This window comes from Opisthocomus hoazin, chromosome 4, assembly GCF_030867145.1.
Source record: "Opisthocomus hoazin isolate bOpiHoa1 chromosome 4, bOpiHoa1.hap1, whole genome shotgun sequence".
In the NCBI taxonomy this organism is placed as follows: Eukaryota; Metazoa; Chordata; class Aves; order Opisthocomiformes; family Opisthocomidae; genus Opisthocomus; species Opisthocomus hoazin.
In genome coordinates, this window is record NC_134417.1 from 41,442,687 (window position 1) to 41,469,641 (window position 26,955).

Genomic DNA, 26,955 nt, shown 5'->3' on the forward strand with positions numbered 1-26,955 from the left:
GCGCCAACACAGGCTTATTTATTTCAGCAGCGCAACTTTGAACTCAGTTTCTCATGTTTCCTGCTGTAATTAACACAAACTACCAAATCAGACGTACAAATTAGTCTGTGGTTTAACAAGTTACGTCACTTCCTCTGGGCCACAATAAGTGTCTCTGCAAACGCTCCCATCCCGTTGCAAACGGGAGGTACCAGGCTTTGTGCGAGAAGACTACACTGTGGTCTCAGAAGGTCCAAGGAGTTTGCTGACCCGCAGAGTACTTCTGCAAGGTGGGGTGCCTCTGCATCACCCTCCCACCTGCGTGCTCCCCCTTCTACCTCGCACCAGCTCTGATGCCGGGCAAACCCGTTGGAGGGGTCAACCACACAATCTCACCACCCTGGCAGAAAGCAGCCCCAGCAAGAAGGAGAGGAGAATTTTCTGCCAGGTTAATAAACAGAAACAAGTTCTGCAAGGGTGGAGCACCAGCGCTAACCGAGGAAAGCTGGTGGAACGACGTCTTTGGGAGCAGGGAAGCGGTGGGGGCAAAGAGAACAGGGGAATCATGAGGAGGAATCATACCTTCCCTGGAGCAGCAAGCTGTCAACCACAGCTTGAATTACACTATTTCATAGCTGCTTCAGGCTGAAACCGTGCTCCACGGTTTGTTCAATTACAGCAGTTTTGTCACAGGCTAAAACCCTAACCCATAAAAAGTTGGGCTTAACCTGATACACTCTCTGCAGTGTCGGGTCACGCAGGTTGAAAAATAAAGCTCTAATTACATCGGGACACTTACAGATTGCATAGATTGAATCTACAAACAATCCAGTAAGTGAAAAATACCTTGTTAAAAATACGCTATTTCTCTATAGTCAGAGGAATTTAAAAACAAGTGGAAAAAGGGAAGCCGATAACCCTGCTGAAGTTCAGATACCGCACACAGATAAACAAGAGCAGTACTACTCTCCAGAGTGACCGTACGTCAGCTGGTTACATATAAAATAGCAGAGGAAAAAGAACACACAGAGTACACCAAAGCTGGAAGTTTTGTTTGGGGTCTTTATTTATCAAGTCAAGTCTGAAACACAAAACCTTTCAGACTCAAAGCTGGATACCTGTCAGAGCCCACAGCACACGAAGCACAAAGACCTTTCTCTCGTCATGCCTGGCTCAGGCCAAAGTGCGTAGGTCTGCCCTATACTGTAAATTCAATCACTGCTATCACAAGAGAGCTCATCTTCAACTCCTGATTTAGACAAAGGCTTAAGGAAAACTGCCCATGCCTTCTCTCTGAAAGTATGCAAAGCATCAAGTCTCTAACACAGCAGGCTAGCCAAAACTTGAAAAGGGTTAGCTGTTCCCCAATCAAAAATCCAATTTTGTTTATCCATTCTAAATAATGACTTAAGCGCCTACCAAGAAACAGCGTGTAAGCGTACAATTAAGCCAAGAGGATTTCCTACATTAACTGTATGATGCAGTAGTCGGCATGCCAGTTAATTTCATTTGCAACATTTACACTCAGTTCATCAGCTTAGTATTAGGGACAGCATCCTGTGGATTTCTTTTCGAGGATAACAGAACCTCATACCACCACAGCAGCCTGGCTTTGGCAATCGTACTCGTAAGCACCACTACTATTCAGGACAGGGCACACCACCACCAAAGATCTCTTCGGAGACATTTCCAATCTGTTTCTCAAGGGTACGTCAGGTTTGCAGACGCTGTTCATGCTGTTGATCTGTATTAGCGAAGCTTATCCCTGGGCAGACAGGGAACTACTGAAACAGCACTAATCAAAATGCCCCCAAAAACCTCCGTAACAAAAAAAATAGATTTATTATAGATATCACCTAGGACTAAGACAGCAGTTATATTATGGATACAAATAAGCCCCATTTGCAATATTATATCCAGCAAGAGTCTACACTCACTAGATGATTTTATTCTAGTTGAGTAGGCAGCATTTCCAAGCATCATACTACTTCATGACACTTTCCAAGCCAAGGTCTCAGACAGCCACACACTGTCACAACAACACATAAACAACACAACATAGCAGGAAGCAGAGGACAGCTGTGCAGTTCGCCTCGTGTTCACTTCTTGGGGCCCTCTGACTTCCAACTCCACCAGCCGGAGCAACATGAACCTACATTCTCAGCCACCAGATTCTGTTCCTTCTCAAAGCTCTGCCTTTACTGTGCCATAGGCTACTTTGCCCAAAACACCTGCATGAGGCTTGCACAGACTTGCATCTAAAAAGCAGGCCTCGAGCATCAACAGAGTCCACCAAACCAGGGAGAGGGATGAAGGTATGTGAATTCGTTTCCAAAAAATCCTATCAAAACAATCAAGCCATGTATCCAGAGCTTTGCTGGAGACACAATTTGGAAAACTTATCAAGTAAAATTAAAGTTTATATTGCCATGTATTTGTCTGATCATTTTAATAATCTGTTATACCCAGCAAAATGCCTCAAGATTCAGCTCACTGTAACTTGTTGGATTGGAATGGTTTTTTAACATTTTTGAGGAAGACCTAGAAGCATTGGTTCCCGTGGTTATAGCTCACCCAGTGCTATTCTTTAACCTTGACCAAACAGCTTCCTTCAGATTCCTCTAACTGGGCTAAAGAATAACAGCCAAGAAATCTAAATGACTTCATGTGTTCATATCATTAAATAATAGATTCTTCCCTATTTCCATACTACTATTATTTTATTACACCCTCCTCCAAATTGACACAACAACAAAAAACTAGAGCTATGTTTGTGACTCCATAACATTTGCATGTGGAGGAGTTTAGGCAAGTAGTAAATAAGGACAAAATGCTACACGATAAGAGTTCATTTCTAAGACAACAACTCAGGAAAGAGAAGCACAGTCCTTGTTGGCAGATCTCCCTTAAAGCACTGATTTAACGTGCCACAGCAGTCAGCAAACACCGGGCGTTATCAGAAGCGGTACCGTGAACTAGGCAGAGGGCATCATTTTGCCATGACACAAGAACTTCATGCACCCACACGCCAGGGCACTGTGTGCAGTTCTGATCTCCACATCCTAAGGAAGATGCAGGAGTGACAGGGAAAACACAGAGAAAGGCAACTGAAATGCTCAATGGGATTGAGCAGCTGCCTCACCAGGCAAGGTCTCCTCAGTTCCGAGGGACAAAAGCCAGAGGAGAGAAAGTAGTGGAGAAGCTGAATGCAGAACTGTTGTTATCAAACCCTGCAGTGTGAGAACTAGGAGGTAACTTGATGAAAGCAGTAAGGGATCAGTTTAAAGCAGATGAAGAATGTGCCTGCTCATTCTGCAGGCAGTGAACTTCTTGAGCTTGCTGTCGCAAGAGGCTGTGAAAGCAGGCAGTATCAGTAGGTTCAAGAAGAGATGAAAGAATTTCATGGCCTTGTACGGATACTAAATGGACTAAGTGTAGACGTAGCCTCCAACACCTGTAGTACAACAAATACGAATGCTGAGGAAGCAGGAAGGGAGCGAACGCCATCATCAGATCACAACCCTGAACGGCATTTGCTACTGTTACAGCTGGAGATAGACTCAGAGGTTAGATATAACACTCGGCTGACCTGGTAAGAAATTTCTCAAGTTCACTTTTAGTCACCAAAAACTAAGTGAGATGAGAATTAAGAGATATATGTAATTATCAACATTGTACTACTTGGCATGGCAGGACTGTACTGTTTTAGCAGAAATACCGAGCAATTAATCTTGTGATAAAATGCCTTTTCTGGAAAGCCACTGGAAACAGGGAGAATGTCTTCTAGTTTTTCACGTTAAAATTCGATGACAGCATTTTCTGTTAAGCTTTGGTTGTTTGGTTGAAGTTTCTAAAAAGAGGAAGTTTCCTGCATGCTGTTATCTACCCCTATTCAAGGATTACAGCAGCTAGCAAATAAACCCAGTTACACCAGTGGTGCAGTATCAGGGTATACCTAATTCAGTGCAACTCTACAGGCCACTGGAGACACAATGCTGCGCGTATTCTTCTAGTGTGTGGGCTCCCAACACTTTCCTTGCATCGGATCTACCAACATGCAGCAGCACAGTCAACCACCTAACCTTAAAAAGGTTACCTCTTCCTCCTCCCTTCATCCACACAAAAAAAAAAAAAGGGGGGGGGGGGGTGGAATATTCCAAAGTTTTCTTCTGTCAGATCCATGACTTGAACCAACTCATCTTCCAGCAGTACAGTCACTAGGATGCCAGAGAAGTGAAGGCAATGAAGCAAGGGAGGGGAAAAAGAAAGCTCCACTACCTTTTTCTCCAGCAACCCATAGTTATATCAGCTTGAATGCCACTGAAACCATATCCTAAGGAAAAAGTCCATACTTTGCATGATTTCCTCTTCTTCAGGTGGAGTGATCTACAAGGACAACATTATCAGGCACCACTTGCTCTGCAGAGCAGCGCTGGTATTGCACTGCAGGCAGACATCCTTCTGACACATCAAAAGAAGTTACACACAAGTTATTTTTAACCTAGATCAGTTCCTCAATTCAAGCAACCACACAGTTATACCAGTACACGGAAGGGGTGGGCAGTTAGAAAGCTGCCCCATCATCCTCTGATCAGTTGGAACATAAGAGCTAGACCCTGCAAAATAAACATGAGGAAATGACAGACGTAGCTGGGCTCATACTATTGTTGGTGAGATTGTGTGAGGAAATCAAAACAGGGAACTGGTATACACATACCAAAAAAAAAAAACCACCACCCCACAAATAAGGATTGTCAAATTGAAGTCAGTTCTTCGAGGGCGTTCACCGAACGCATTCACTCACAGCACCACTGAGAGGTCAGTGCAGGAGCAGTAGCTCCTTGAGCAGATGCTGCTACTAAGAGAAATAGCTGAAGACCCAGGACAAGACCATTGCTCACAGTCACTTTTGCCAAATCAAAGCACAGCTTGCTACCATCAAGCACAGTCTTGCTTTTCAGCCTCTTGCTCATTCCTACTACCCTTTTTATGTGGCATAAACAGTTGTATAACTACTTGATGAGTCAACAAGGGAACTAAACCAGATGAAAATTTTATCATTTTGGGTTTTGCCCAGCTTGTAAGGGTAAAGATAGGAATAAGCACCATAGTACAAGCAGGAAAGAGGGCCAGTTCATTTTGCAAGCACCACAGTTGGAACTATACCGAGACTTGTTTAAGGGCAAGCCTACAGGTGCTTGTGCTTCTCTAACATGTACATCCTACTCCCTTCCCTGTGCCTGTCAGACACAGGGACACTGTAGGTAAAAACATCCCCTCTCCACTTGTGACTACAGTCAGAATTCGCCAACAAGTTCATTCCACATCAGCCTAAGCCAGTTACACAAGAATCTGAGAGACACAACAGCTCACAGCTGTTAAAAAGAGCAAAGTTTCATTCTTCTTCCTACCCTTCAACTTCTTCCTTCTCTGCAGCCCGTCCCTGGACACAATTCAAAGTTCCTGCCCCACCCTTACATCAGATCAGGCAGACTTCTTATTAAGCAAATATAACAAATTAAACTGGCACAAAATCATACCCCCTTGCCCTCACCTCCAAAAATTGTCAAAACAAAAAAAAAAGCCTTAGCCAGCAGAAATGAAGTGGCAGAATCTCATGAAGAAGGAGAGGAGAAATCAGAACTATCCCCTTTCAGTAGTGAGCTATGATGTCTGTTCACCCCACCTTGTGAAAGGACCCATTTATCTAAACAGGTTGTTCTTTAAGCATGAAGATGATTTAAAGAGCATTTTTCTGTCAGCCAGATCTTAAACAGAACTGTTTGCTCTCAGCTGAACCCAAACAGTCGCATTACGCCTGTGGTATACCGTACTTATTTTCACCTGCTGTAACAGAAAGACAGATCATTTCAGAGCCACTCCTCTCTAGTGATTATTCGTGAGGCAAAATTACAAACTAAATTCTGGAAAATAAATATCCATATACAACATTCTAAAAAAACACTTGATCCATCCCATCAGCCTTGACGTGGAACTAAGGAACTAAATGTCAGATATTGCCGTACCAAATACTTAAAAAGAAGGCAAGCAGAATTTAGACGTTCATGCTGGGGCCAGAAAGTATTAACAGGTTGACAGAACCTGTGGAAAACTGAACATAAACCTAAAATCCTACAAAAGGAGTCCTAAAAACTAGGACTAATTTGCTAAGAGAAGGATGACCACTGTTCTTGAAATCAGCCTGAATGAAGCAGGACTGAAAATGATTTAGCGTACAGATACTTGAGTTTTACTTCTGCTCACCAGAGAAATATACTAGTGCCACTAGTTTTTACTGGAGTCCGCAGGGCAGAGTTGCCAGAATCCATCAAGTAGGCAGGAGCACGGCCACTCTGATTCCATGTGCTGCCCTTACTGCTAGGAATTTCTGCAGGGCTATGCAGATGCCCCAAAATCGTAAGAAATTTGTGAATACGAGGGAAATACCCCATGTCCTATTGCTGACCGAGAAAAGGGAAAGTCAGGCATAGTTCGGTCCAGGTCAAATCTGGACTGGCATCTGCCTTTTATGTAGCATTACTAACAAATGTATTATCAAGAGTAATGCAAAATTCAAATGAGAGGAACAGATCACTGAATACATTTCTCCTGTTCCCAGCCTTCGTGCTACTTCTCATTCTCAGCTGTTTATGAAGTACCAGGTCCTTCAGCAAATCAGAAACCTTCATTATGAGAATGCTTACCTCCAATTCACTGAAGTTCAACTAATCAGTGAAAACAGACTGAAAAAATACTAAAAACATGAAAGTAAAAAAAACCTCCAAAAAACCCCTACCCTCCAAGTGGCTCATTTCTTGTCCTGTCATTTGCATACACTCCCACGCAGGGAGCATGGTGGAGTTTCACACGAATATACAATTACAGGTTGTATTCAGCAAAAAACAGGTCACAAGCAAAAGCACCTTTGAGAAAGAACAAACACCAGGGACTCTACCCAGGTTTCCAGCTCAGGGAAGGCAGGGGCTAGAAAGACGTCCTATCTGCAAACACAGCAAAGAGCAGAGTAATGACAACGAAAGCAAGCTGGGGGCAGCTCCAATCTCAAAATAGCACAAAAGTCTCTCAAAATTAACGGAGGGAACTCAGCATCTGCTCTCCTCCACTTCATGCAATAACATGTAAGAATGAAAGGGAAATGTGGGAGTCAGGAACGAAGGAGAAAAACCACAGGGAGTCTTCACAGGCATCAGATGTAAAAAACTGAACACAATGAAATTGTGACAGAATAAAAATGGACTGCAGTCAGTAAACAGATGAATGAAATGTCCTTCTGATTAATAGATAACACAAAAAATGGCACCAGTATCATCACCCTGTGCCGAACACAGCTCAGAGCTGGCTCACAAAGCCCCTCAGCAAGAGCGAGCTAGCCTTTTATTCCTGACAGTTGCTCTGGTGCAGGGATAAAAGCCACCACACTCTGCGTCCCACAGCAAAGCAACCTTGAACACTGTTCTTCCCCAGCCCCACACTGCTGCAAGGCCCCCTTGTTGATAAACGTTCTAGTTTATCGCACCTTCAGATGTGACAAAACAACCATTTTTGAGCTGTGCTGTAATCGGAACAGCTCCTTCACCGTCTTTCTGGTTTTAGAGACCGAGTTTGTGGTGATAACGATCCCGCCCAGACCCAGAGCCTACGGTGGGATCTGCAGATGCACAAGTGGATCTAGAGGAGCCAGACCATGTCTGCAAGGCCAAGAGTGAGCAGCGACAAGGGACCAGGCATACCCACCAAGACGCTGCACGAGCCCCTCGGGTGTCTGTCCCTGGATCCCTTGTGCTGCCAGCAGAGGAACACAGTCGACAGATATCCAAGCTATGGTTTTCAGCCCAGGAACACACAGAGCACACAAAATTACACACCCATTTTCTACTGTTCATACAGCATTTTCTGTTCTAAAACTGAGCTCGTCCAGGCTATCGTGTTCCTGAGTTATTATGCCTGACGCACACAAGCATCTATTCAGGTACAACCTGGACAGAGTGAAGCAAAGGTGACTTTTTTATTCTCTATTATACAGTACAGCACAATGAAATTCTGATTCAAAAGTCAGGCTTTTAGGTGTTTGACCTACCAAAGAAATGGCTCTCCATGATAGGTAAGGCCTTTAAAAAAAATACGCGCTTATTATTGTAATTAAAAATAAAACACACTGTGATTGAAACAGCAGTTAGGCTTGGAGCTTAGGCACTATGCTTGCTTGGTTTTCTTGTCCACAAAACCTCTTATTTTATTTCTGTTGTGTTTTTTTTAAAGGTACTAAAATAAATAATAAATAATTAATTATTAATAATTAATAATTCCTACTGCAATTTCAGGGGCACGGGGACAGCCAAACCAGAACCCCAGAGGCAGCAGCCCAAACTGCATCTGCTGCAATAAGCCATATCTCTAGTAGGAACCCTGGGTGACTCAAGATTGGTTAACAGACCACCTTTATACTGTCTGAAGGAGTTATTGCTACTCCTGTAGAGGCATTTTTCCAAATAATACATCCAGAAAAAAAAAAAAAGTAAGAGACAGGGCTTCTTGGGTGTTGTTTTTGTTTATGTATGGTATAATCGGGAAATACAGGTCAGCTACAAAAGATAGAGAGCTCTGCATATGACAACCAAAACACAGATGCGCTGTTTGCCACCCAAAACCAAAAATATAATTGTATGCCATGTGTTGACAGTCCCACATTTGTAACATTTTCACTTTCAAAGTTTCCCGTTACTTTGCACAAGAATTCATTAATTGCTTTTCTTTCTGGTAACTTTGAACACGGTGATATTTTAAAAAGACATCTCTACCTGGAAGGCCACAAACCAGCAGTCACCCAGGCTCTGCAGAAACATGACCTATACGTAATGTTTTCTGCATTTGTACGGACCTGCAATTCATCTTCGAGAGCAGTGAAAAATATTTACTTATTAGAAGCTGCCACTGTCGCAAAAGAGCTCTGCTGATGTCCTAGTAAGAGGCAGATTAAAGCAATGTGGGCTTCAGCAATTAGTGTTGTAGCTTCACTGAAGTGCATGTGTTTGTCTTCATGCCTGGTGTTTTTCATGCTTTAATGCGGAAAGCAACAATATCCTACTGCACACAAATGAGGGAAAGTATGCAGAAGGGGTGACGGCCTATATAAGCCTCTCTTTATAGCCACTATCCAATAAGCAGTGATAAACAGTGAACAATATCTAATAAAAGTCACAGACATCTGAGTAATACTGGTGGCATTTAGAGCTTTTCTCTTATTTATGTGACTCAGAGTCAGACACTCTGCATATTTTCAGTAGGGAATAAACAAACTCAAAGTCCTCTCTGCAGTACAATCCAAAATGTTCTAGAAGACCGTCATTTTCCACCCTTGTTTCCAGTTAAAGGCAGCCAAAAGCCATCAGACTTCATTTTCCGTGGAACAGAAAACACTTCTCCAGATCTGAAGGAGCCTATACACCAAAGGTGGAGACAAAGCAGGAAGATACCTCCAACCCTATCAGGACAAATTCCTTCAACAAGCCCAAGTATTCGTTCAGTCTTGGCTTCTTGGAAATATTCACTGTACAATTAAGAGTTCAAATGCCAACAGGCAAGTTCAATTGTGTCTGGTTTATTTGAAAATGTTGTGTCACAATTCGAAGCTATTAGCAAACCAGTCTCACTATTTAATTTGGGTGGAGGCAAAACACCGCAGCCAATAATTACTTCAGCAGTTTTCCTTGTGGTGGCCTTTGAAGTGTCTGTCAATTGAAACTTGAAAAGAAAGGAGAAAAAAAACACACAAGCGGAAAAAGGGGAGATCTCAAAACACTGACACGTTGAGAAGGTTGTCTGGGATGACAAACAGTTAAATGAAAAACTGAAACTGGTCTGCTAAAAAAAAAAAGGCAACAAAAAAAAAGCAGCACTATCCTATGAGCAACTGCTCTAGCTGTCTTGCTAAATTTAGTCTTTCTAAACACTTAACTGTGCCTAAGTTCCCTTTACTTCTTGGGTGAGGGAAGAATTACAGCAAGAGAAAAGTTAGTTCAAGTCTCAGCTGTGTTTAGCAGATCCTAAACAATTGTAAAATACTAAAAAAAACCCACACAAAAAACCCCAAACCAAAAGACCCTTCCACTTCAGAGTAAGCCAAGCTAAACTGATAACAAGGTACACCAGAGGCATCTACGTTTGTGCAGCTAAACGCAGGTCTATTTAGCTCAAAATCCACTGAGGTTAGGCAATCTGCTTGCAGACTTCAGCAGGTTTTGAAGAATGCTCTCTTCCCGTTGCTTAGAAATTGGTACTTCTGCAGCACTAATATATACAGTCTTCCAAATAAATGAATTTTTTTTTTCCTCATTTCAGTAATTTCGGCAATTCTATCAGTAATGCTAGGAATAAGTGAACTACCTGGTCTTGTTCAGATGAGCATGCCCCATTTACTTGGACCAGACATTCCATTTTTATTACAGCTACAGCAATTTCGTTACTCTGTGCTGAAATCATTGCATCACTTCATGAATCACCTATTGCCACGCTATCTGGGGACCAAAAAATAAGCCAACATAACATACAAAACTGGAAAAGGACGAGACAGCAGGCAGGAAGGAGTAGCAATTATTACACAGTCTCTGAAACTTCTTTCTACCTGATCAGCCAAAGAGGGAAGTGACATGCACTGAAGGTCTCCTCAGACTTCAAAGAGCCCTTCGTGTTTTACGTATTTCAATTTCCTGTACACCACTTGTCAGCAGAATACTAAAACTGCACAAATACTAAAGCTGACGGGCTCAGTGCTGAAGTCTCGTACTCTTCAGACCTGAAGGCTTTGGCACATACAAACTTTTATTTGCCTTTCCAAACCGAAGAAATCGGTGCAAAATCATTAAACCAGGTCTCCAGTACCTACCTTCTCATTGGCATCGCATTACAGAAAATACTCTATGTTTGTATATATTTTAAATTAAAATAAATTATTGTGGCAAGAATTTTGACAGGCTATACAAGGATTGTGTTGAATGATTTACCTACCTTCTCTGTGATGTAGAAATTAGAACTATCAGCATGCTGCAGTGCAAATTGATCATGATTTGGAAGAGACCACCTTAGAAATATGAAAATAAATTAATCAAAAATTAAATCTTAAAAGGTCAAAAACTACCCTTTACATAATTTTACTATGATCAAACAAGTGCCTGTCATTCCTGCATATTTCTCCTACTTACCCAAAGCTTTCAACAATGAGTTCCAAAGTTCAAAATAAAAACATGCTTACAAGGGCAAAACTTCAGTACAAATACATCCTATAAATGAGATTTTCCCTTTGCATAACTGAAACAAAGCCCTAAACTTGACCATGGTGGAGAAAGAAATTACGTAAATACCTTCCTTCCAAGGCAAAATAAAAAGAAGAGGGGAGGAGAAAGAAGAGAAACTACTTTGTCCCTGCAGTGATACTTCAGTGCTCCAAAAATAAAAGTTGATCATGATCTGATATTAATTCCAGATGTATAAAAAACAGCAAGAATAATTTTTGCTTGCAGTAAGCAAGATCATTAAATCATTAAAACAGACAAAAAATTTTACAGTATCAGGATATTATGCTAGCTCATACAATACCCAGCACATACAGTATTAAGTTGATGTATTACATTAAGCATAAAATACCACCTTTTTAAACTCAGCAGCAATTTGATGAATATAAACTAGTTTCTCCTCTGTGACAGTACTTGTTTAAAACAGCATTTTTGTCCCCAAATATTAACATGTTAAAACTAAAGCAAGGTATTTCTCTTAGCCAATTATTAGTTCATACTGCAGGACTTGTGATTAAAATCTGTTACATGTGAGCAATCATATCAACTGCACCAGTTTACAGTAGCCACTAGATCCAGCGCTCAAAAAATCAAAGCCACAGTCAGTGCTTTAGTTCCTTAACCCACAAACTGCAGGGATCACAAGCGCAGAGTGAGTGGGTAAAACACCTGTCTGTGCAGAAAGGCAACAAACAGTCTAGATGAGAGTCACCCACATGTTGGAGCTGCTTTGTTAGGAACCTCATCTTGCAAGTAATTGATCCAAAACACATTGCAAATTCAAAATCTGAAGATAAAACAACTACAAGATTTAAGAAACTAATGACCAGTCATACAGGACATCTAGATTTCCTTCAGAAAAAAATATCTCCTGGTGAATTTAATAACTCCAAAACATATGGTGTCTAATATGTACTATATGGCAGAACTTACCCATCGCAGACTTCTTTTATTATTGAGGACAGTGGCTTTTTCTGGTTAAGGAAAAAAGAAAAAAAAAAAAAATCACCAAATTGGAACAGCCTTAAGCTCTTAAAATACGATTCCAAAACCACTGACTGCAAAGAGCAAAACAAGTCAGCAGTATTTAACTTTTTGTTTAATATCAAGCTTGATAGGAATTCCACTTTTTCTGCTGTTTTGGTCTGATAATCTATAAAGACAGCAATTCTACACATACGCATGATGACTTTATCAGTCATTTTTGTCAACATTCGCCCATACGGCATCAACTCAGCTTCTCAACTCAGAAATCAAAGGGTCTTTTGTGTACACTGCATCTCGTTACCCAACAGAAACAGAAGATTTGGATATCAACGTGACCATTTTGCAGGAATGACATCTGAAGCAAGAAGACATTCAATATTTTTAAACCTCCTTTTGTCCCTCTCGGAAATGGTCACACGATGACAGAAATCCTCTTTCTCAAGTACACACACGCAGGTTCCCCTCTGATAAAACACCAGCTGGAAGGTGTTAAGATCCCAGAGGTATCAGTTCTGCTTTATTCTCTACATCTGCGAGCACAAGCATTTGGACTGACTGAAAACAGCTCTGTTGCTTTGGGTCCCAAAATAGAAGGAACAGTCTAGCCTGGTGATGTTGCAAGGCTCTGAACACACTTACAAACACAGGGTGCACACACAAGTGTTTTTCGAAGGTTGCTGGCTAAAGGGAAATGCATTTTATACCCCAAAACATTGATGAAGTTGCACAGCAAAAAGAAACAGACGACATTTCACTTATGGGTGACACAGAGTTTTTTCTCCAGTATTGGGTGACCGCTCAATGTCACACAGATCTGTTGCTTCGTGAAAATTCCCCGAAATCACCCAAACAGCATAGGGCTCTCTCTCTACTTACTTCCAATGATCAGAGTTCACAGAGTTCTTGAAAAACAAACAGAACAAAAACCAAAAAACCCACCACATAACAACCCCTAAACCAACACTGTTGCCAAAAGAAGTCATCTCCTTTTAGTGTTTACGGAAAACTGATTACGCCAAAAATTAAGTCAGTACCAGGGTGCCTTATGGGAAAGGGTAATTATTTTTCCCTTGGATTTGTTTTCTGAACTGCATCATTGCAACAGACAGAAAAAACAGACAGGATTCCCTCACCAGGTCAGATTCGGGGAAGGATTTTTTATTTCAACAGTCATGTCAACTAAGCCAGTTCATAAACAGGCAAAAATGTAACACAAGACCATTTTACTCAAGCATGAATGAAAACATCTGCTGAAAGGATCCTGTCCCTCCTTGCCACACCGTCTCGGTCCTCGGTTTCCATCCTTCCTCTTTCACCACCCAGAGCTATTTTCACATGACCACCCAGATGAGCCAGCCACCCTAGGGAAACTGATCCAACTACAGAACAGCCCAGTAAAAAGGAAAGAAATAGTTTTCCCCCGGATTGCCTCATCTGACTTGCTCTGTGCCCAAATGACTTGCAAACGCTGGCACACAGGAGAACAGGCGAGAAGTGTGAGACTGCTCCCCGCCGCGCAGCCGACGTGGCCTTTCTGCACAGCAGCTTCTCTCTGTTGCGCTGGCTCGGCAGCTTGCGCAGCCATAGCCAGGCAGATCATTCCAGCAAGGAAAAGCGTGTTTCCTTCCCCACAGTTTCTCAGCCCGATCAGTTCCTCAGTCTGGATTACCGTGTCACTTGGGGGCGGCTGCTTCCACCTGCTGTCCTCCTCCCCAAGAAGTTTGTAGCTTCTGCAATTCTGCAAATGCAATCCCTGTTTCCGACTGCTCTCCTCCCTCTATCCCTCCCAAAAAAACTGAAATCCCATTTTTCAGGAGGGATAGAGGGGAGAGGGAGGAGTGCAGGTTTGCCTGGAGCAGGGTAACACCAGCTTGCCACCCAGCTCCGCGTGCTGCCTCCCCTTCTCTCCTCAGGATGCTGCTGTGGGTCCTGCTCTGCTATTTGATAAAATTTGTATCTGGGATTTTAATTGCCTTTACTAAGTAAATTGGTGTCAGCTAACAGATTTAATACAACCGAGGACAAAAAGAGTAACTGCCTCTCCTCCCCGTTACTTCTCTGAGGAACTACAGTTTCCCACAGGGAACTACAACAAACAGACACTTTTAACAACCCAAACTGGCAATAACATAAACACTGGGAAGGTTGGATACAATTACTTTCCAAATCATCATTTTGGTACTTCTAAGTCCTCTACACCATCAGCTTCTATGTCCTTCCTCAGTCTCCTTGCCAACTCTATGCCACCTTTGTATTATTGTATAACGTTATTTGAAACGGAAAACTTAGACAAAACAGCAATCCACAACAAACCAACCAGAAGCTATAAGGGCCAGTTAAAAACAAATTGTCAGTAATAAAAATTCTCGATACAGCCAGCCTGCTGCAGCACTGCTTTGACCTCCCACCACACTGCTGCTACAGCACTGAAGGGACCAAGCGCAGCTCACCCACCAACAATGGGATCAAAATAAGTGGAACTCTTCCGGGATACCGAGTTTTCTTCCTGGGATATGAGCAATTTGATAGCACTTTACAAATTAATGAGTGTAAAAATCAACACCACTGCAATCCTAATAAGCTGCTGCTCCTCATTGCCCCTTGGGCTGCGCTCCCCCTACACACGTAAAGTCTCCGGACAAACTACCTCCCTCCTGCCTCCCCGCCACGCAGATCAGTGGTCCCCAGCACCCCGGCCGCAGCGGGAAGCGGCACGTCCCAGACGGCGGGAGGGGGCTCCGCACAACGGCTCCGGCACAGCCGGGCTGATGTCAAAGGGAAGGGACGTGATGTTTTTGTTATTTTACTCTTCCTGAAATTGTTTATGGAAATTTACATAATATCTTTGCTGCGTTTACAGTTCTGAAAAATTATTAGTGAATACACCTCAAATAATTCCTTACTATCAGGCAGTCCAAAAACATCTCAAAGTTTTTCCTTCATCGAAATCAATATTTCGTGCTAGTGCATTTTAGTTTGGGGGTTTTATTTGCCTCCATGTCCTCCCCTACACCAGTAAAAATCAAGCGTGCCTTTACACATGCCGAGAAGCTCACCAAAAGCTCTAAGAAGATCAAGCTGTAGCTTTAATGCGTGAAATAACACAGATCAAAGTAAGCCTTATGCTCCCTATAGGAGATAACCCCTCCAGCTAACATATCACAGCCATCTACACTGAACATGTTGGCTAGTATACAAGTATCTTCCTAGGATAGGTATTAAATTAATACCTGAAATCCAGAGGGAAACGGTAACGGGGCATTACGGCCTTGCGACTTGCCGATCTGCACACATGGGGAGAACCCTGCCATCGACGCCGAGCCCAGGCAGCACCAGAGCCAGCGTGAGTTTACACACCCCGTAAAGCTTCATCTGCACCGACGGGTTAGTACAGGCATCTGAGAGACGCTAAGCGTAGCCCTAATGACATCCACCAGGCAGTGACACCTCATCTCTGCTTCTGTGCTCACCGGCGTACGTCTCGGGTCACCTCTCCAGGTTGTGTGTGCTACAGTGCACACAGATCCCTCCCTCAGTCTTCTTGAGTACCCGCCCTTGCCACTCGTGCAACATTTTGTGGCACTTCCGAAGTAACTTGCAGAACACAGACTAAGATTTCGCGCTCTGATTTCCTAACCAGTTTCCTCCTCTCCCGCCTGCACCTTGGGTTCCCCATGGAGGTAACCAGTCACCAGCAAGCACTAGGCACAGGCATGCAAGAGTGTGGGCTGGGTGAGTCCAGGTCACTGGTCTGTTCCAGGGAAATCACGGGACGAACGTAAGAAAGCTAGGAATACGCTGCACACAAGTGCTGACCAAGCCCTAGGTCTGGTTCAATCCACCGGTACACTAAGCTGGGTTTAAAGCACTTCCAAATCAAATAGCAACTGTGTGTGTGCATAGGTGCATGTGTGTATGTGCACGTGTAAAGAGGACAAAAGCCTACATTCTGGGTAGAAACCTGTGTTCTACGTGCAGCTCAGATATACTTCGATTGTGCTCTACCAGGGAACTGTAGATAGGTTTCTTTTAGGCCAAGCCTGAATATCTTTCCTTTTCAAGTGACTAGCAGAGATTCATTGCTTTTTCATTTTCTGGGCTGTTTTTTGGTTTTTTGGATGATGATTGGGATATCATTTTCCCAGGCTGACACCTTTTAATCACAGAAGTAACGAGAAAACCCTTAACCCTTGCTGTTGTTAAGTCTATCACATAAAAACAGCAGATGCGGCACATCTGTTAGTGGAAAACACTGAGCATCAAAAGAAAAAGTTCTGTTGCTGATCTGTACATCTGTCAAAAAACAGAATCTCCAGCCAGTAAAAACACCATTCTGTCTATAATTAATGCTACCATTCTACTAACAAATCTTATAGTGCAAAAGCCATTTTTATGGCTATTAAAAACCAGAAAAACACCTCTTTTCACAGTCAATGGAGGCTTCATCTGTTACTGTCATACACCAGGGGCTACAGAAACAGAAGTAGGGCTGTCTGGTGGCAAATACCAGATGCCAGGACAAGGATGCATCCTTGACTCGCTGCTTCGCCACTGGATTCTCATGATGTAAGAGTCAAGGTCCTCTCCTGTATTGGGGAAGTACTGGAGAGCTTTGGGCTTCAGCATCCTCAACCTCCTCTGAACCATGCTGGGAATCCACTCTCTGTTGACTACAATGGAGTATTAGTAAGACCAGACTTGTTAATTAGGCATCGGGCACCTGTAAAAGATGGAGAAGAGGATTCCCCTAACTCAGGGGAGCACCAGAGGGAGTGAACACCTGAAGAACAAGGACATCCCAACACTGCAGTAACAGAGATCATAAAATCCAGCCAAGGCCAAGTCAACACCAGATGGTTCTGCTGGTGCAGCAGCACACCCCAAGGCAGGAAACATTCGCACCCTGGAGCTGACAGGCAAAACCCCCAACAAGTGCAGCCTGCTGATGGGAGAGAGCTTTTATCGGCTCAGCTCACAGCCCTTAAGGTGGCAGTTTTAACGTGTCAGTAGAAACACTTTGATATAAATATAGTAGTCGGGGTTCTACAGAGAACACAAGACTTGAGGAAACCTGGGTGCTTCCATCCTATTACCCTTCACTCCCAGCTGCAGCTTCCCCAGTTACTCCCTTCCCTCCCCCAAAGACATCCTCACTCCTAAATCTGCGTTTCACCACATCTAAGCATTGCCCCACAGATCATATGTTTAGGATGTTAAAGTGACTGTACAACACAGAGGCAGTGAAAAATAACATTATTAAAAAAAAACCACACATCAGAATTTTACAGAAGCTTCTTACTCCACATCTAGTGTCCTAACAAGCCATAACAATTCCTGTTTCCTCAAGTACTTCCCAAATAGGGGCACCACAATCTCCCAGTCAAGAGCACTGAAGAATTTTAAGACACCTGGGACCTACAGCTGCGGGTTACAGCATGTTTGCTTGCAACATACTCGCATCACGTATTTAAAGTACAGTTCTCCGAGGACCTCAAGAGCTACAAAGCAGGCCTTTAAGATGTGGCTCTTCACACAACCACTTTATTAGGTGAGCGTACCTTTGAAAACTGCATGAAGAAATCCCAAACCCACAGCTCAGGACTGACATGCTGCTGGCCTACCAGGGTAGAAAACTCTTCTCTACGTGAAGGCACAAAAAAAATTTATACTGTGGGATATTTACCATTACTCTCTTTTGTACTACAATCTCAGAGCTCTGCAAGGAAAATATAATTGAATCATAAAGTGTGCCTGGATACTCCAGCTGGCCAGAACGTGAATGAAGTATCTGGTAATTAGTTCACTGGTACGTAACTCCAGAAATCTCATCATTACACATTTCCTTTAAATACAGCAGAATTAACTTATAAAAGATGAGACTCCTGCTGTTTCTTAAAAAATTTTGCGCATGCAACAATCATACAGTCGTGTTGAGCCTTCATCTTGAAAATGCCATCAGTCACAGGCAGCAAAATTCAGGCTCCAGTGGGGAGGTTCTGGCTAGCACTATGGCCCTAACAAAATCAGAGCCAGAAAATAAATACATAAATAAATAAATAGGAGAGAATTAATAAAGTGTTTCATCTCTTTCCTAAAACATTATTTCCCAAAAATCCTTTATATTGGAGATCAGGAATGCTGGGACACTATTTCTGCAGGACCTCAAGTGTCTCCTGGCTCTATTTGCACTTCTATAAAAAAAATTATTTAACTGTCTACTGCATTTAACTAACGTTTCCTAATGTAGAAGACAGCACTAAGTAGAAAGCATAAATAGCATCCATTAGACTGTAACTCCCTAAATATTTCTATTTCTTTTTTCCCCCATTTCTTTCACAGTTTCTAACCCAGTTGCACAGCTGTTGCCTTTTCAATTTATTAAGCTTTGCTGCTGTCTCCGTATTCAACAGTACAAGATAAACGTTTTTATGTATTTTTCAGTGATGAGGTCCCAGCCACGCACCACGAGATGTCCATTCACAGCCTTGCAAGGCTCCAGCCAACCAGTAGGAATGGGGCTTTGGACAAGCCAGGCTAATAAAACGTAACGTGTGATGATAACATTGCCCATTTATCCAGGATGGCTGGCTGCCACCACAGCAAAGAACTGGAGCTGTAATGATGACTACTCCAACCCAACAGTCGTGTAAGAAAAGAAATCACATTTTTTGACACGCATTGTAATTAACATTGACTGGTTCATTAACCAAGCGCTGTCTATGTATATACATATGTTAGTGCACGGAATTATATCCAATGCATTAAAACATCTGCATTATTGTTTCCAAGGTTATTCTTGTTGCTGAACAGCTTTTTTTTTTTTTAAGAAAAAAAAAAATAATAATTTTGAGACTTTTCATTAGTCCAACAAAGAAATTGGCACATTAAGGTAGTAGACACTATTTCCTTACCAGTTTTATCAATAAACCCTGATGGTTAAAAAACCAAAATGATTACAAGAATGTTAAATATTTTCACCATGTTCATATGCTGGTTAGTATCTGCTTTATGAACAGTTTCATCTTCACTTTTGCGAAGCTGAAATACTGACAGGCGCAACAAAGAGCACTAAAACTCATGAAACTATTGTTAGCATCTGCTTAACACATAAAAGTTGATTTTAAGCAAGCCCCACAAACAGAAAGGAGCTGCTGCTAGCAAATCCAGGCAGGGAACAATTTTATAAGTCAGTGAAAGATTCCCATCTCCCACCCCATGAGCTGCTTCCTAGTCCTCTGTCTTCAAGAAACTGAGATCTTGTCAGCTGTTCTACTCACTGACATTTCCCCCAACTACTTTAAACTCACAATGTGCAATAACGTTGGAAATCTTACAATATTCATACCAAAAAGCATCACTATCTCCAGCTACTGCAATATTATTACATTTCTTGGATAAGAGTTCATATAATTTTGCAGGTTTGTGCAAAGGAAGTCAGAGCCTCTCTCTTCCTTCATCCCCTCAGCACTAAACCCCTTGATTTGAAGAAGTCAGAGTCTGGAGCCAGATCTAAGCGCAGGGAGCAACGCTTCACGGTACAGCCTCTGGTACAGAGAGACATCAATATCCCTTTCTTCTTCACCACTTGAATGATGCTGGTGCTCACTAATATTGCATACATTTAGATTCGTGATGCTAGAATTGTATCGGTATACTGCCATTACTAGTGACAGCACTTGCAGAAACTACAGCTATTCTTAGTCCTCACACACGGCAGAAGCGATGTGCCACTTTCTTTTCTCTAATTAAGCGTTTCACAATCCCTTTTGAACTACATTTCTCCTCACAGTTTGAGAAACACTGCACTTAATCAATTAACCATCCCCAAGGGTCCAGATTTAGGACCAAAATGATTTGAAAGTTCCTCTTAAAAAAAAAAATATCTTACTGGTTTCTTTTTAATGAGCAGTAAAGTACAATGATTCCTCTGAAGAAAACAAAAAAGCCAACCAACTAAAATGACATTTCTAGCATACAGTGGCAGAAGAGAAGAGACAACTTGAAAGACACTCTTAAAAGATAAACTTGCTGACTAAATCTAAACCACAGAACAAGCATCAATGTCAAGCAACCCGTCGTTCCTCCCATGTGCTGCACTGAGCTGTATTAACATGAAATTGTCATTGGACAGCGCTCCTGTGAATTTCCCCCACAGTACCAGATCCGTGCTTCGAAAGGAACACAGCTTCTTATGCCTTCTGTTTTTGTTAACATAAAGATTCACATCTGCTAACTTAATCTATACTTGATGACCTCCTAGATAAAAGTAAACCTGGAGGAAGAGACTGTACAGTCAAGTTTAATTACAAATTGCTCCTTTCTGTAGGAACAGTGTTTCCCTCCAATAGTGAGGAAGTTCATCCCCAAATTTAGAGAGATGTGGATTTAGAACAATTTGTGTTAACACACAAGAGTGGATTTGAATGGGATAAGCTAAAATAGTTATTGTCCCCACGTACCCATCTTGTGCCTCTCCTGGAAGCTGCTTCCCCTGCAGCAGGAACAGCGAAGCTGTAAAACCACAGAACAAAGTACTCAGGTAACCTAAAACCAGCACTAGCTTACCTAAAATAATTTGTGCTGTAAACAGCCCAACAGTTGTGAGTTATACTTAATGGGCACAGATTAAAGTATGCAAATTTCCATCCAAAGACAAGAAATATCATCCTCTTATGAAATGGCTATTTCTGGGACAAATAAAGGGAAGACAGGCGAGATTGGCCAACATCCCAGTTCACCTGTACAGAGCCCATGCAGCCCTACTCATAACACCTTCCAGAGTAATCAGCCAGAAGATTGGGAGAAGAAGGTAACGGGCAGACAGTGTCTACCATTCATTTCTTCCCCAGACGACACCCCTAAGAAGTCCACAAAAGTTCCCAGTGCAAATTCAGACACCAACCCATTTCCATTTCTCCCCTTACATGACATGAAGACTTAAAAGTGGAAGATCATCCCTATATCCAGCTCTTAAAGTCATAATCAAATCTTTTCATTCAAAATTAATTTTGACCACAGTACTGATATTGCCTGTAGGGATTTATGCAGGGGGGAAGAGTCTAGATGTCATTTTTCAAATTCATAATTGAGGAAAGTGATAGAAACGGGGAGGAAACCCAAATGAAAAAGAACCCCAAGTATTCAGGAACAGGGTAACTGAATTCAGTCAAGTCCATCTCTCAATGAGAAAGCACAAAAGTACATTAGCTTGTGCATGCTTTAAAATCAGCTTTAATGCATACAGGCAGCAGCCAGTTGCTAGGTTTACTGCAACTTAATTAGTCCCCACCTGGTAAAAGAGAGGGCAGTAAATAATATGCAGTTTCCCCTCCTTGTTTAAAGCAACCTTCCAGAAAAAAAAGCAGCTGTAAAACTCTGACATCAAATAGTACATTTCAACGAACGAGAAGAAAGGTTAGGCACAGAGGCTGGTTCTGAAAAGCACTTAATTATATATTAATTGTGCAGGTGAAGAGTCTCTAACTCAGTGAGACTAATTTTTTTTTATTAAAGTTAAAACTGTCATTGATGAACCCAGGCTGACAAATCTACAGAAACGTTGTGGGAAGCATCAATTAGAAAAAGCTCTGTGCCTCATGAAGTCCAGGTGGTCAGAAGTCACGCGCCTGAAGGGAGGGAGAGTGGGCTAATGTAAAGTTTAATAATATTTAGTGGAAAAAATACTCATGAGCTCTCTTCAGGCCCAACACCTTCCAGTACACTACAGTCAATCACTGTGGTTTCACAATGACATTTCCTCATTTTGAAAAAATGTTCTTCTCTTCATTCTAAGCAAAATATGCGTATACACAGCAGGCGAATTGGGATACTGTGCAACTGAATATAAATAAATGCTACCAAGAGTATACAACAAGCAACCTAAAAAAAAAGAAAAATCCAGATTTTCCTCTGATCTCTTATACAGTATTTGTACTTGACTATTTGGAATAGCCTCAGTACTCTGAAATTTGTGTCATGCTACAGGGAGGTTTTTTTGTTGTTCTTTTGAAAGTAGTAATACAGTGCTGTTCTTTTAAATACCATTCTTTTTGCTGGTAAAGCATCAGAGAGGGAAGAAACTGGTAAGGCTAAGTTTTTAGGATTTTCTAGATATATATAGCTAAATGGTGCCTGAATGAGCAGGTCCCACCTTGGAGACAGCCACTGGCTGCAATGCCTAGTCAATGGGCAAGTCATTTCTCATTTCTGCCTTCTTCTTCCTTCCTCCCATTTATCATCTCCAACAGCTAGCCATCTGAGGTATGATTCATCTCCTCCACTACAGCTCTTCAGCTGAATAGATGTTTTAAAGGAAACAGATTGGGGAAAAGTTAGCATTAAGTGAACCAAAGGCCAAGCTGTGTGTTTAGAAGTATGTACAACCCTGTATGTTTTCAGGGCTCATTTCCACATTGCTCCCATCTCTGACAAAGGCAAATGTGCGGGTTTGCGTGCATCGGTGTTAAAAAGGGATGTTTCTTTCCCATTTTCATTTCTCGTCACCACAACTGTATTTTCCATGTCAGAAAGGTAAGGGATGAGACCCCCAAACTGCATTCCCCCATTTCCCCCTGCATCAGGAGCAGGATGCTGTTAGCCTTCTCCCTTTCAACCTTACTTTCCCTCTTCTTCCTCCTCCTCCCCATAAAGTGGCATGAGGAAGCTTGCAGACAACTTGGCAGCCAGGGTTGGAAGAGTTCCACCCAAAGTAAGTCAGAATTGATCTTTCTTGTCCCCTCTAAAACTTATATAATAAAGTTAAACACAAGGTTCCAGGACAGTAAGCTAATATTTCACATAAGGTACAAGGTTTTTTTGAGAATTGCTTTAAGCTGTTTTGTAAATTAAAAACAATCATTTTGGTATTCTTTTACTGCTGCTTACTGCATAATACTTGTTCATTTTTGTCCCCAATGTACTTGGTAGCAATAAGCTGTTGTTCATCATGACTAACCTGCATCTTTCCCTGAACACAGTGTGTACAGTGTCTATCATTTGTTATATAAGAAGAAAAAAGTAAAACATTCGTCACTCCAGAAGGCAAGAGATTTGTATCTGTAGATATATGCTTACTAAAAAAAAATTCAGCAAACGAAAATGGAGAAGCTTGGCAGGTCTGGAAATCAAACTACAAAGTGCTAACTGCTTGGGAACTCTCATTTCCCCTAAAGGGGCTTTCAGAGTGCCTAAAAATCACACTGATGTTATTCCAGCAACCCTCTAGTACCATGTTTCTCCAAAGCTCACACAAGAATTTCCCAGGCATATGCCACAAAATGGTTAACTAGAAGTGAAACTGATTGCACTGCATGAAGAAATTGGGATCTCATTTTAGTAAAACATTTTCAGCATGAATTCATATTTTCTCCTCTTCAATAGAACTTTAAAACGTACTTGGTCCCCAGACACACTAGGGTCTAAAGCACATTACAAAATGCTTTCCTTCACTCTGAATGCTATTTACAGAAATAATAATTATTCTAAACAGGTAACGTGCTGTATGATTTCAAAACATTATGGTAAGCTGTTAAATATTAAAGAGGTTGCTCTTAATATTCACACGTGCCACAAAAACAAGCTCAGAGAAGTCCAGAACATAAAACACGGCACTTGTATAACTTCATTTGGTTTGTTTCCCACAAAAAACACCCCCCCCATTTTCCTACAAAGAGTCTTTCATTTATAATTTTGAATTTGTTAGCTTCTGTACACTGCCTCCAATCAGTGCACAAGACCATTGCAAATGGAATAGAAATAACCAGCTGAACAGGACAGCCCCTGAGATTCCTGTATGGAACAGCAAAGAGCCTCCTGCTCACAGTGCACCACTATTGAAGTTCCAAAATCTGCACTTGCTGCAGCCATTCGGTATGATCCTACTCCAAATGCAAAGCACTGACTGAAAATTTGAAGACTTTCCACCCAGAGATAACAGCATTACCGCAATTTTACAACTGAAGAAACTAAGGCACCAAAGTGTTAAGTGGGTCACACAAGCAGTAAATGCCTTATTCTAGCAGCTGTTTAAAAAGAAAAAGGAAATAAAAAAAAAAAAAAACACCCAGCTAAATACAGCAAAAACATTAAGCAGTAAGAGAGGAAGAGGGTTACACCCCTTGTAAAAAACACCTTCTACCACACAGGCGCTCACAGTAACATACATGCGTGTATCTATGTAAACATAAATGCAGAGACACAGACGCAGAGAAGAACTTCTCTACGCACTGGGCCGGCCGAGCACACGCACGCAGGCACTTACTTGATCTATTTCCATTAACTTGGGGAAGGCACCTGGCCATTCGATCGCCACCTTCACTATATCAGCAGGAGGGGGCATTGCGACGCTGCTGTTCTCCGGAGCCAGTGCAACTGGACACTAAATACTGCAGAGCGTCTCGCTCATTCACACCTGCAGGGAGAAGGGGGGAAAAAAAAAAAAGAATATAAAAATAATACAGCAGTTCAGACAGAACTCCAGCGCTGCTGCTTGGTCTCCTGCGTTTTGCCTGGCTGGGCAGGTGGATGAAAACGTATGCGTGTACCTACGTGCGAGAGCAGCAGAACGGCACATCTCACAGAAGCAAGCACAGGACACAACGCCGCGACACGCCGCGCAGCCCGTTAGAAAGATGGCTGAAGCACCGAAACGTACAGTGAATAACAGGCATGCATTAGATTGAAATAGAGAAACTATTTTTAAGTATTACTAAATATGCTGGTGGGCAAAAGCGACAAACTAGAGGAAGCTCTCGTTACAGTGTCGCTCCTGGAGTCCCCGGGAACGTGACCGAAGCGGTTAAAGCTGGCGCTCCAGGAGAAGAGATTGCCCAGGAAGTTATGGCCAGGAAACACTGTTTCTTTTAACTATAGCAATGATCTTCTGGGTGTTCACAAATAGATCACTGCACTATAGCAACCAGGATGTCAGGAAGGAGGCAGAACGCACAGCAGTTTCCACATATACATACCCGCACACATATTCTCACCTAACGGCTCCAGAGACACCCATGTATAAATACTTCTTTACAGTAGACCTCAGACACGTGAATACACAGGGATACAGCACACACTGACAGTGATATAATCAGCTACACAAAACGTCATAGTTCTGCATGAACATGAATATCAATAGGATCTCATGTCAAATACCACAGGCTGTGGGTTTTGGGGAAGGAGAGGAAAGGGGAAGAACCATATCCTCGGGTTCTGCAGAATTTAAGTTCTCTCTCTCTTAGCTCATCAAAGTTTGTAACCTGGCAATAACAGCACGTGTTTTTCAAGCAGGGGTAGTCCCCCTTTGGGCGTGCAAACAAACCTCCCGCACCCCTCTCCCAGCCCGGTGGCCGCAGGAGAGCCACCAAGGGAGCAAAGCTCTGCAATCCTTGGACACAGCAACCCATGCACCCTCCTGCAGCTGTGAGGCTCCTGCTCACCTCGCCCGGTCCTCCGTGCCAACCAGTGTTTCCCACGCGCTCCGCTGAGACCCGGCAAAACGCCATCACGGGTGACGAAACGAGAGAACCTGTAGAAATCCCCAGAGGTGCAGTCCCACTTCTTCTTCGCAGAAAAGAGAAGGAAGTGGTGAAGGCATGGACCCACGCTTGCACATACGCCCTTCCACAGAGCTAAGGCAAGAGATGAGCTGACAGAATACGCCAGACATCCAAAAGCCACAAACAGGTACAGGGAAAAAAGGGCTCTGACCACCTTCAGCTGCTGCTTCAGCTAACTCACTCCAATAACCCTTCTCCAGCTGCAGCAGAAGCATGAACTCAGATCAGCCTGAACAAAATCATGACACCTTCCCTTTATCAAGAACTTTTATACCCCTTTGTCTCGTACTACTTATTAGCAGGAGTTAGTCCAGCCTTCATGTATATTGCTCCACCTTTCCTTTTTGCTGGTGCATCTTCTGGTCTGCTCCTTGTTTGCGAGTCCTGCTAACATTCTACACAGGGTTCTCAACACATACTACAAAAGCAACTTATGAACTTTCACACTCCAGCAATTCCTTTCCCATGACAGCACTCCTGATGCAAACAGGAGCGCACATCACCACACAGCCAAGCGCGAGGCTGTAAATAAGACAACAGACAGTCTATAAATGAGACCGGACTGCAGGAAGTGCCTTGGAAGACTAAACAACGTGATTAAGAAACACGGCGATGTTGTCTACGTTTGGTAGATGTCACAGGGACCAGGAATAAACACAACTGAAGCACGCAACTGTCTTGCTGGTCATTAGGAACAGTCAGGCATTCACTGTTGGCTGTCTTTTCCCCCACAGAGCCTGAGCGGGTACAAAGCCCCCGCCATTTCTGCCCTGACACCTCATGCCCCCGCCATTTGCATCTCCCACGAGCACTCCCCTTGCTGCGCAGCACACCGACTCCACTAACCAGCACAAAAGTATTACCCCAACAGCCAAATGAAACTGGGTCCTTGGCATCTTTTTGCTCCCATGCTCACAGTGACGGCGTTTCCCACCCGCTCGGCAGAACGGCCCACGGTAGGCTCAGCCTGGTGACCTATTTGTTCAGCCTGAAGAAGAGAAGGCCGAGAGGGGACCTTATAAATGCTTATAAATATCTCAAGGGTGGGTGTCAGGAGGATGGGGCCAGACTCTTTTCAGTGGTGCCCAGAGACAGGACAATGGGCAATGGGCACAAACTGAAGCACA

General features: G+C 42.7%; 1 protein-coding gene across 2 annotated transcripts in view; it reads right to left on the reverse strand.

The window, feature by feature from the left end:
- Nucleotides 1–26,955, reverse strand: part of ELMO1 (engulfment and cell motility 1) — a 309,086-nt gene that overhangs the window by 234,191 nt on the left and 47,940 nt on the right. For both annotated transcript variants that reach the window (XM_075418684.1, XM_075418683.1), the window contains 3 exons: nucleotides 24,535–24,684; nucleotides 12,222–12,262; nucleotides 11,005–11,077 (listed from right to left, as the gene is read on the reverse strand). In XM_075418684.1, the coding sequence (XP_075274799.1) occupies nucleotides 11,005–11,077; nucleotides 12,222–12,262; nucleotides 24,535–24,612 (192 nt within the window). In that variant the 5' untranslated portion in view covers nucleotides 24,613–24,684. The remainder of the gene's footprint in view (nucleotides 1–11,004; nucleotides 11,078–12,221; nucleotides 12,263–24,534; nucleotides 24,685–26,955) is intronic.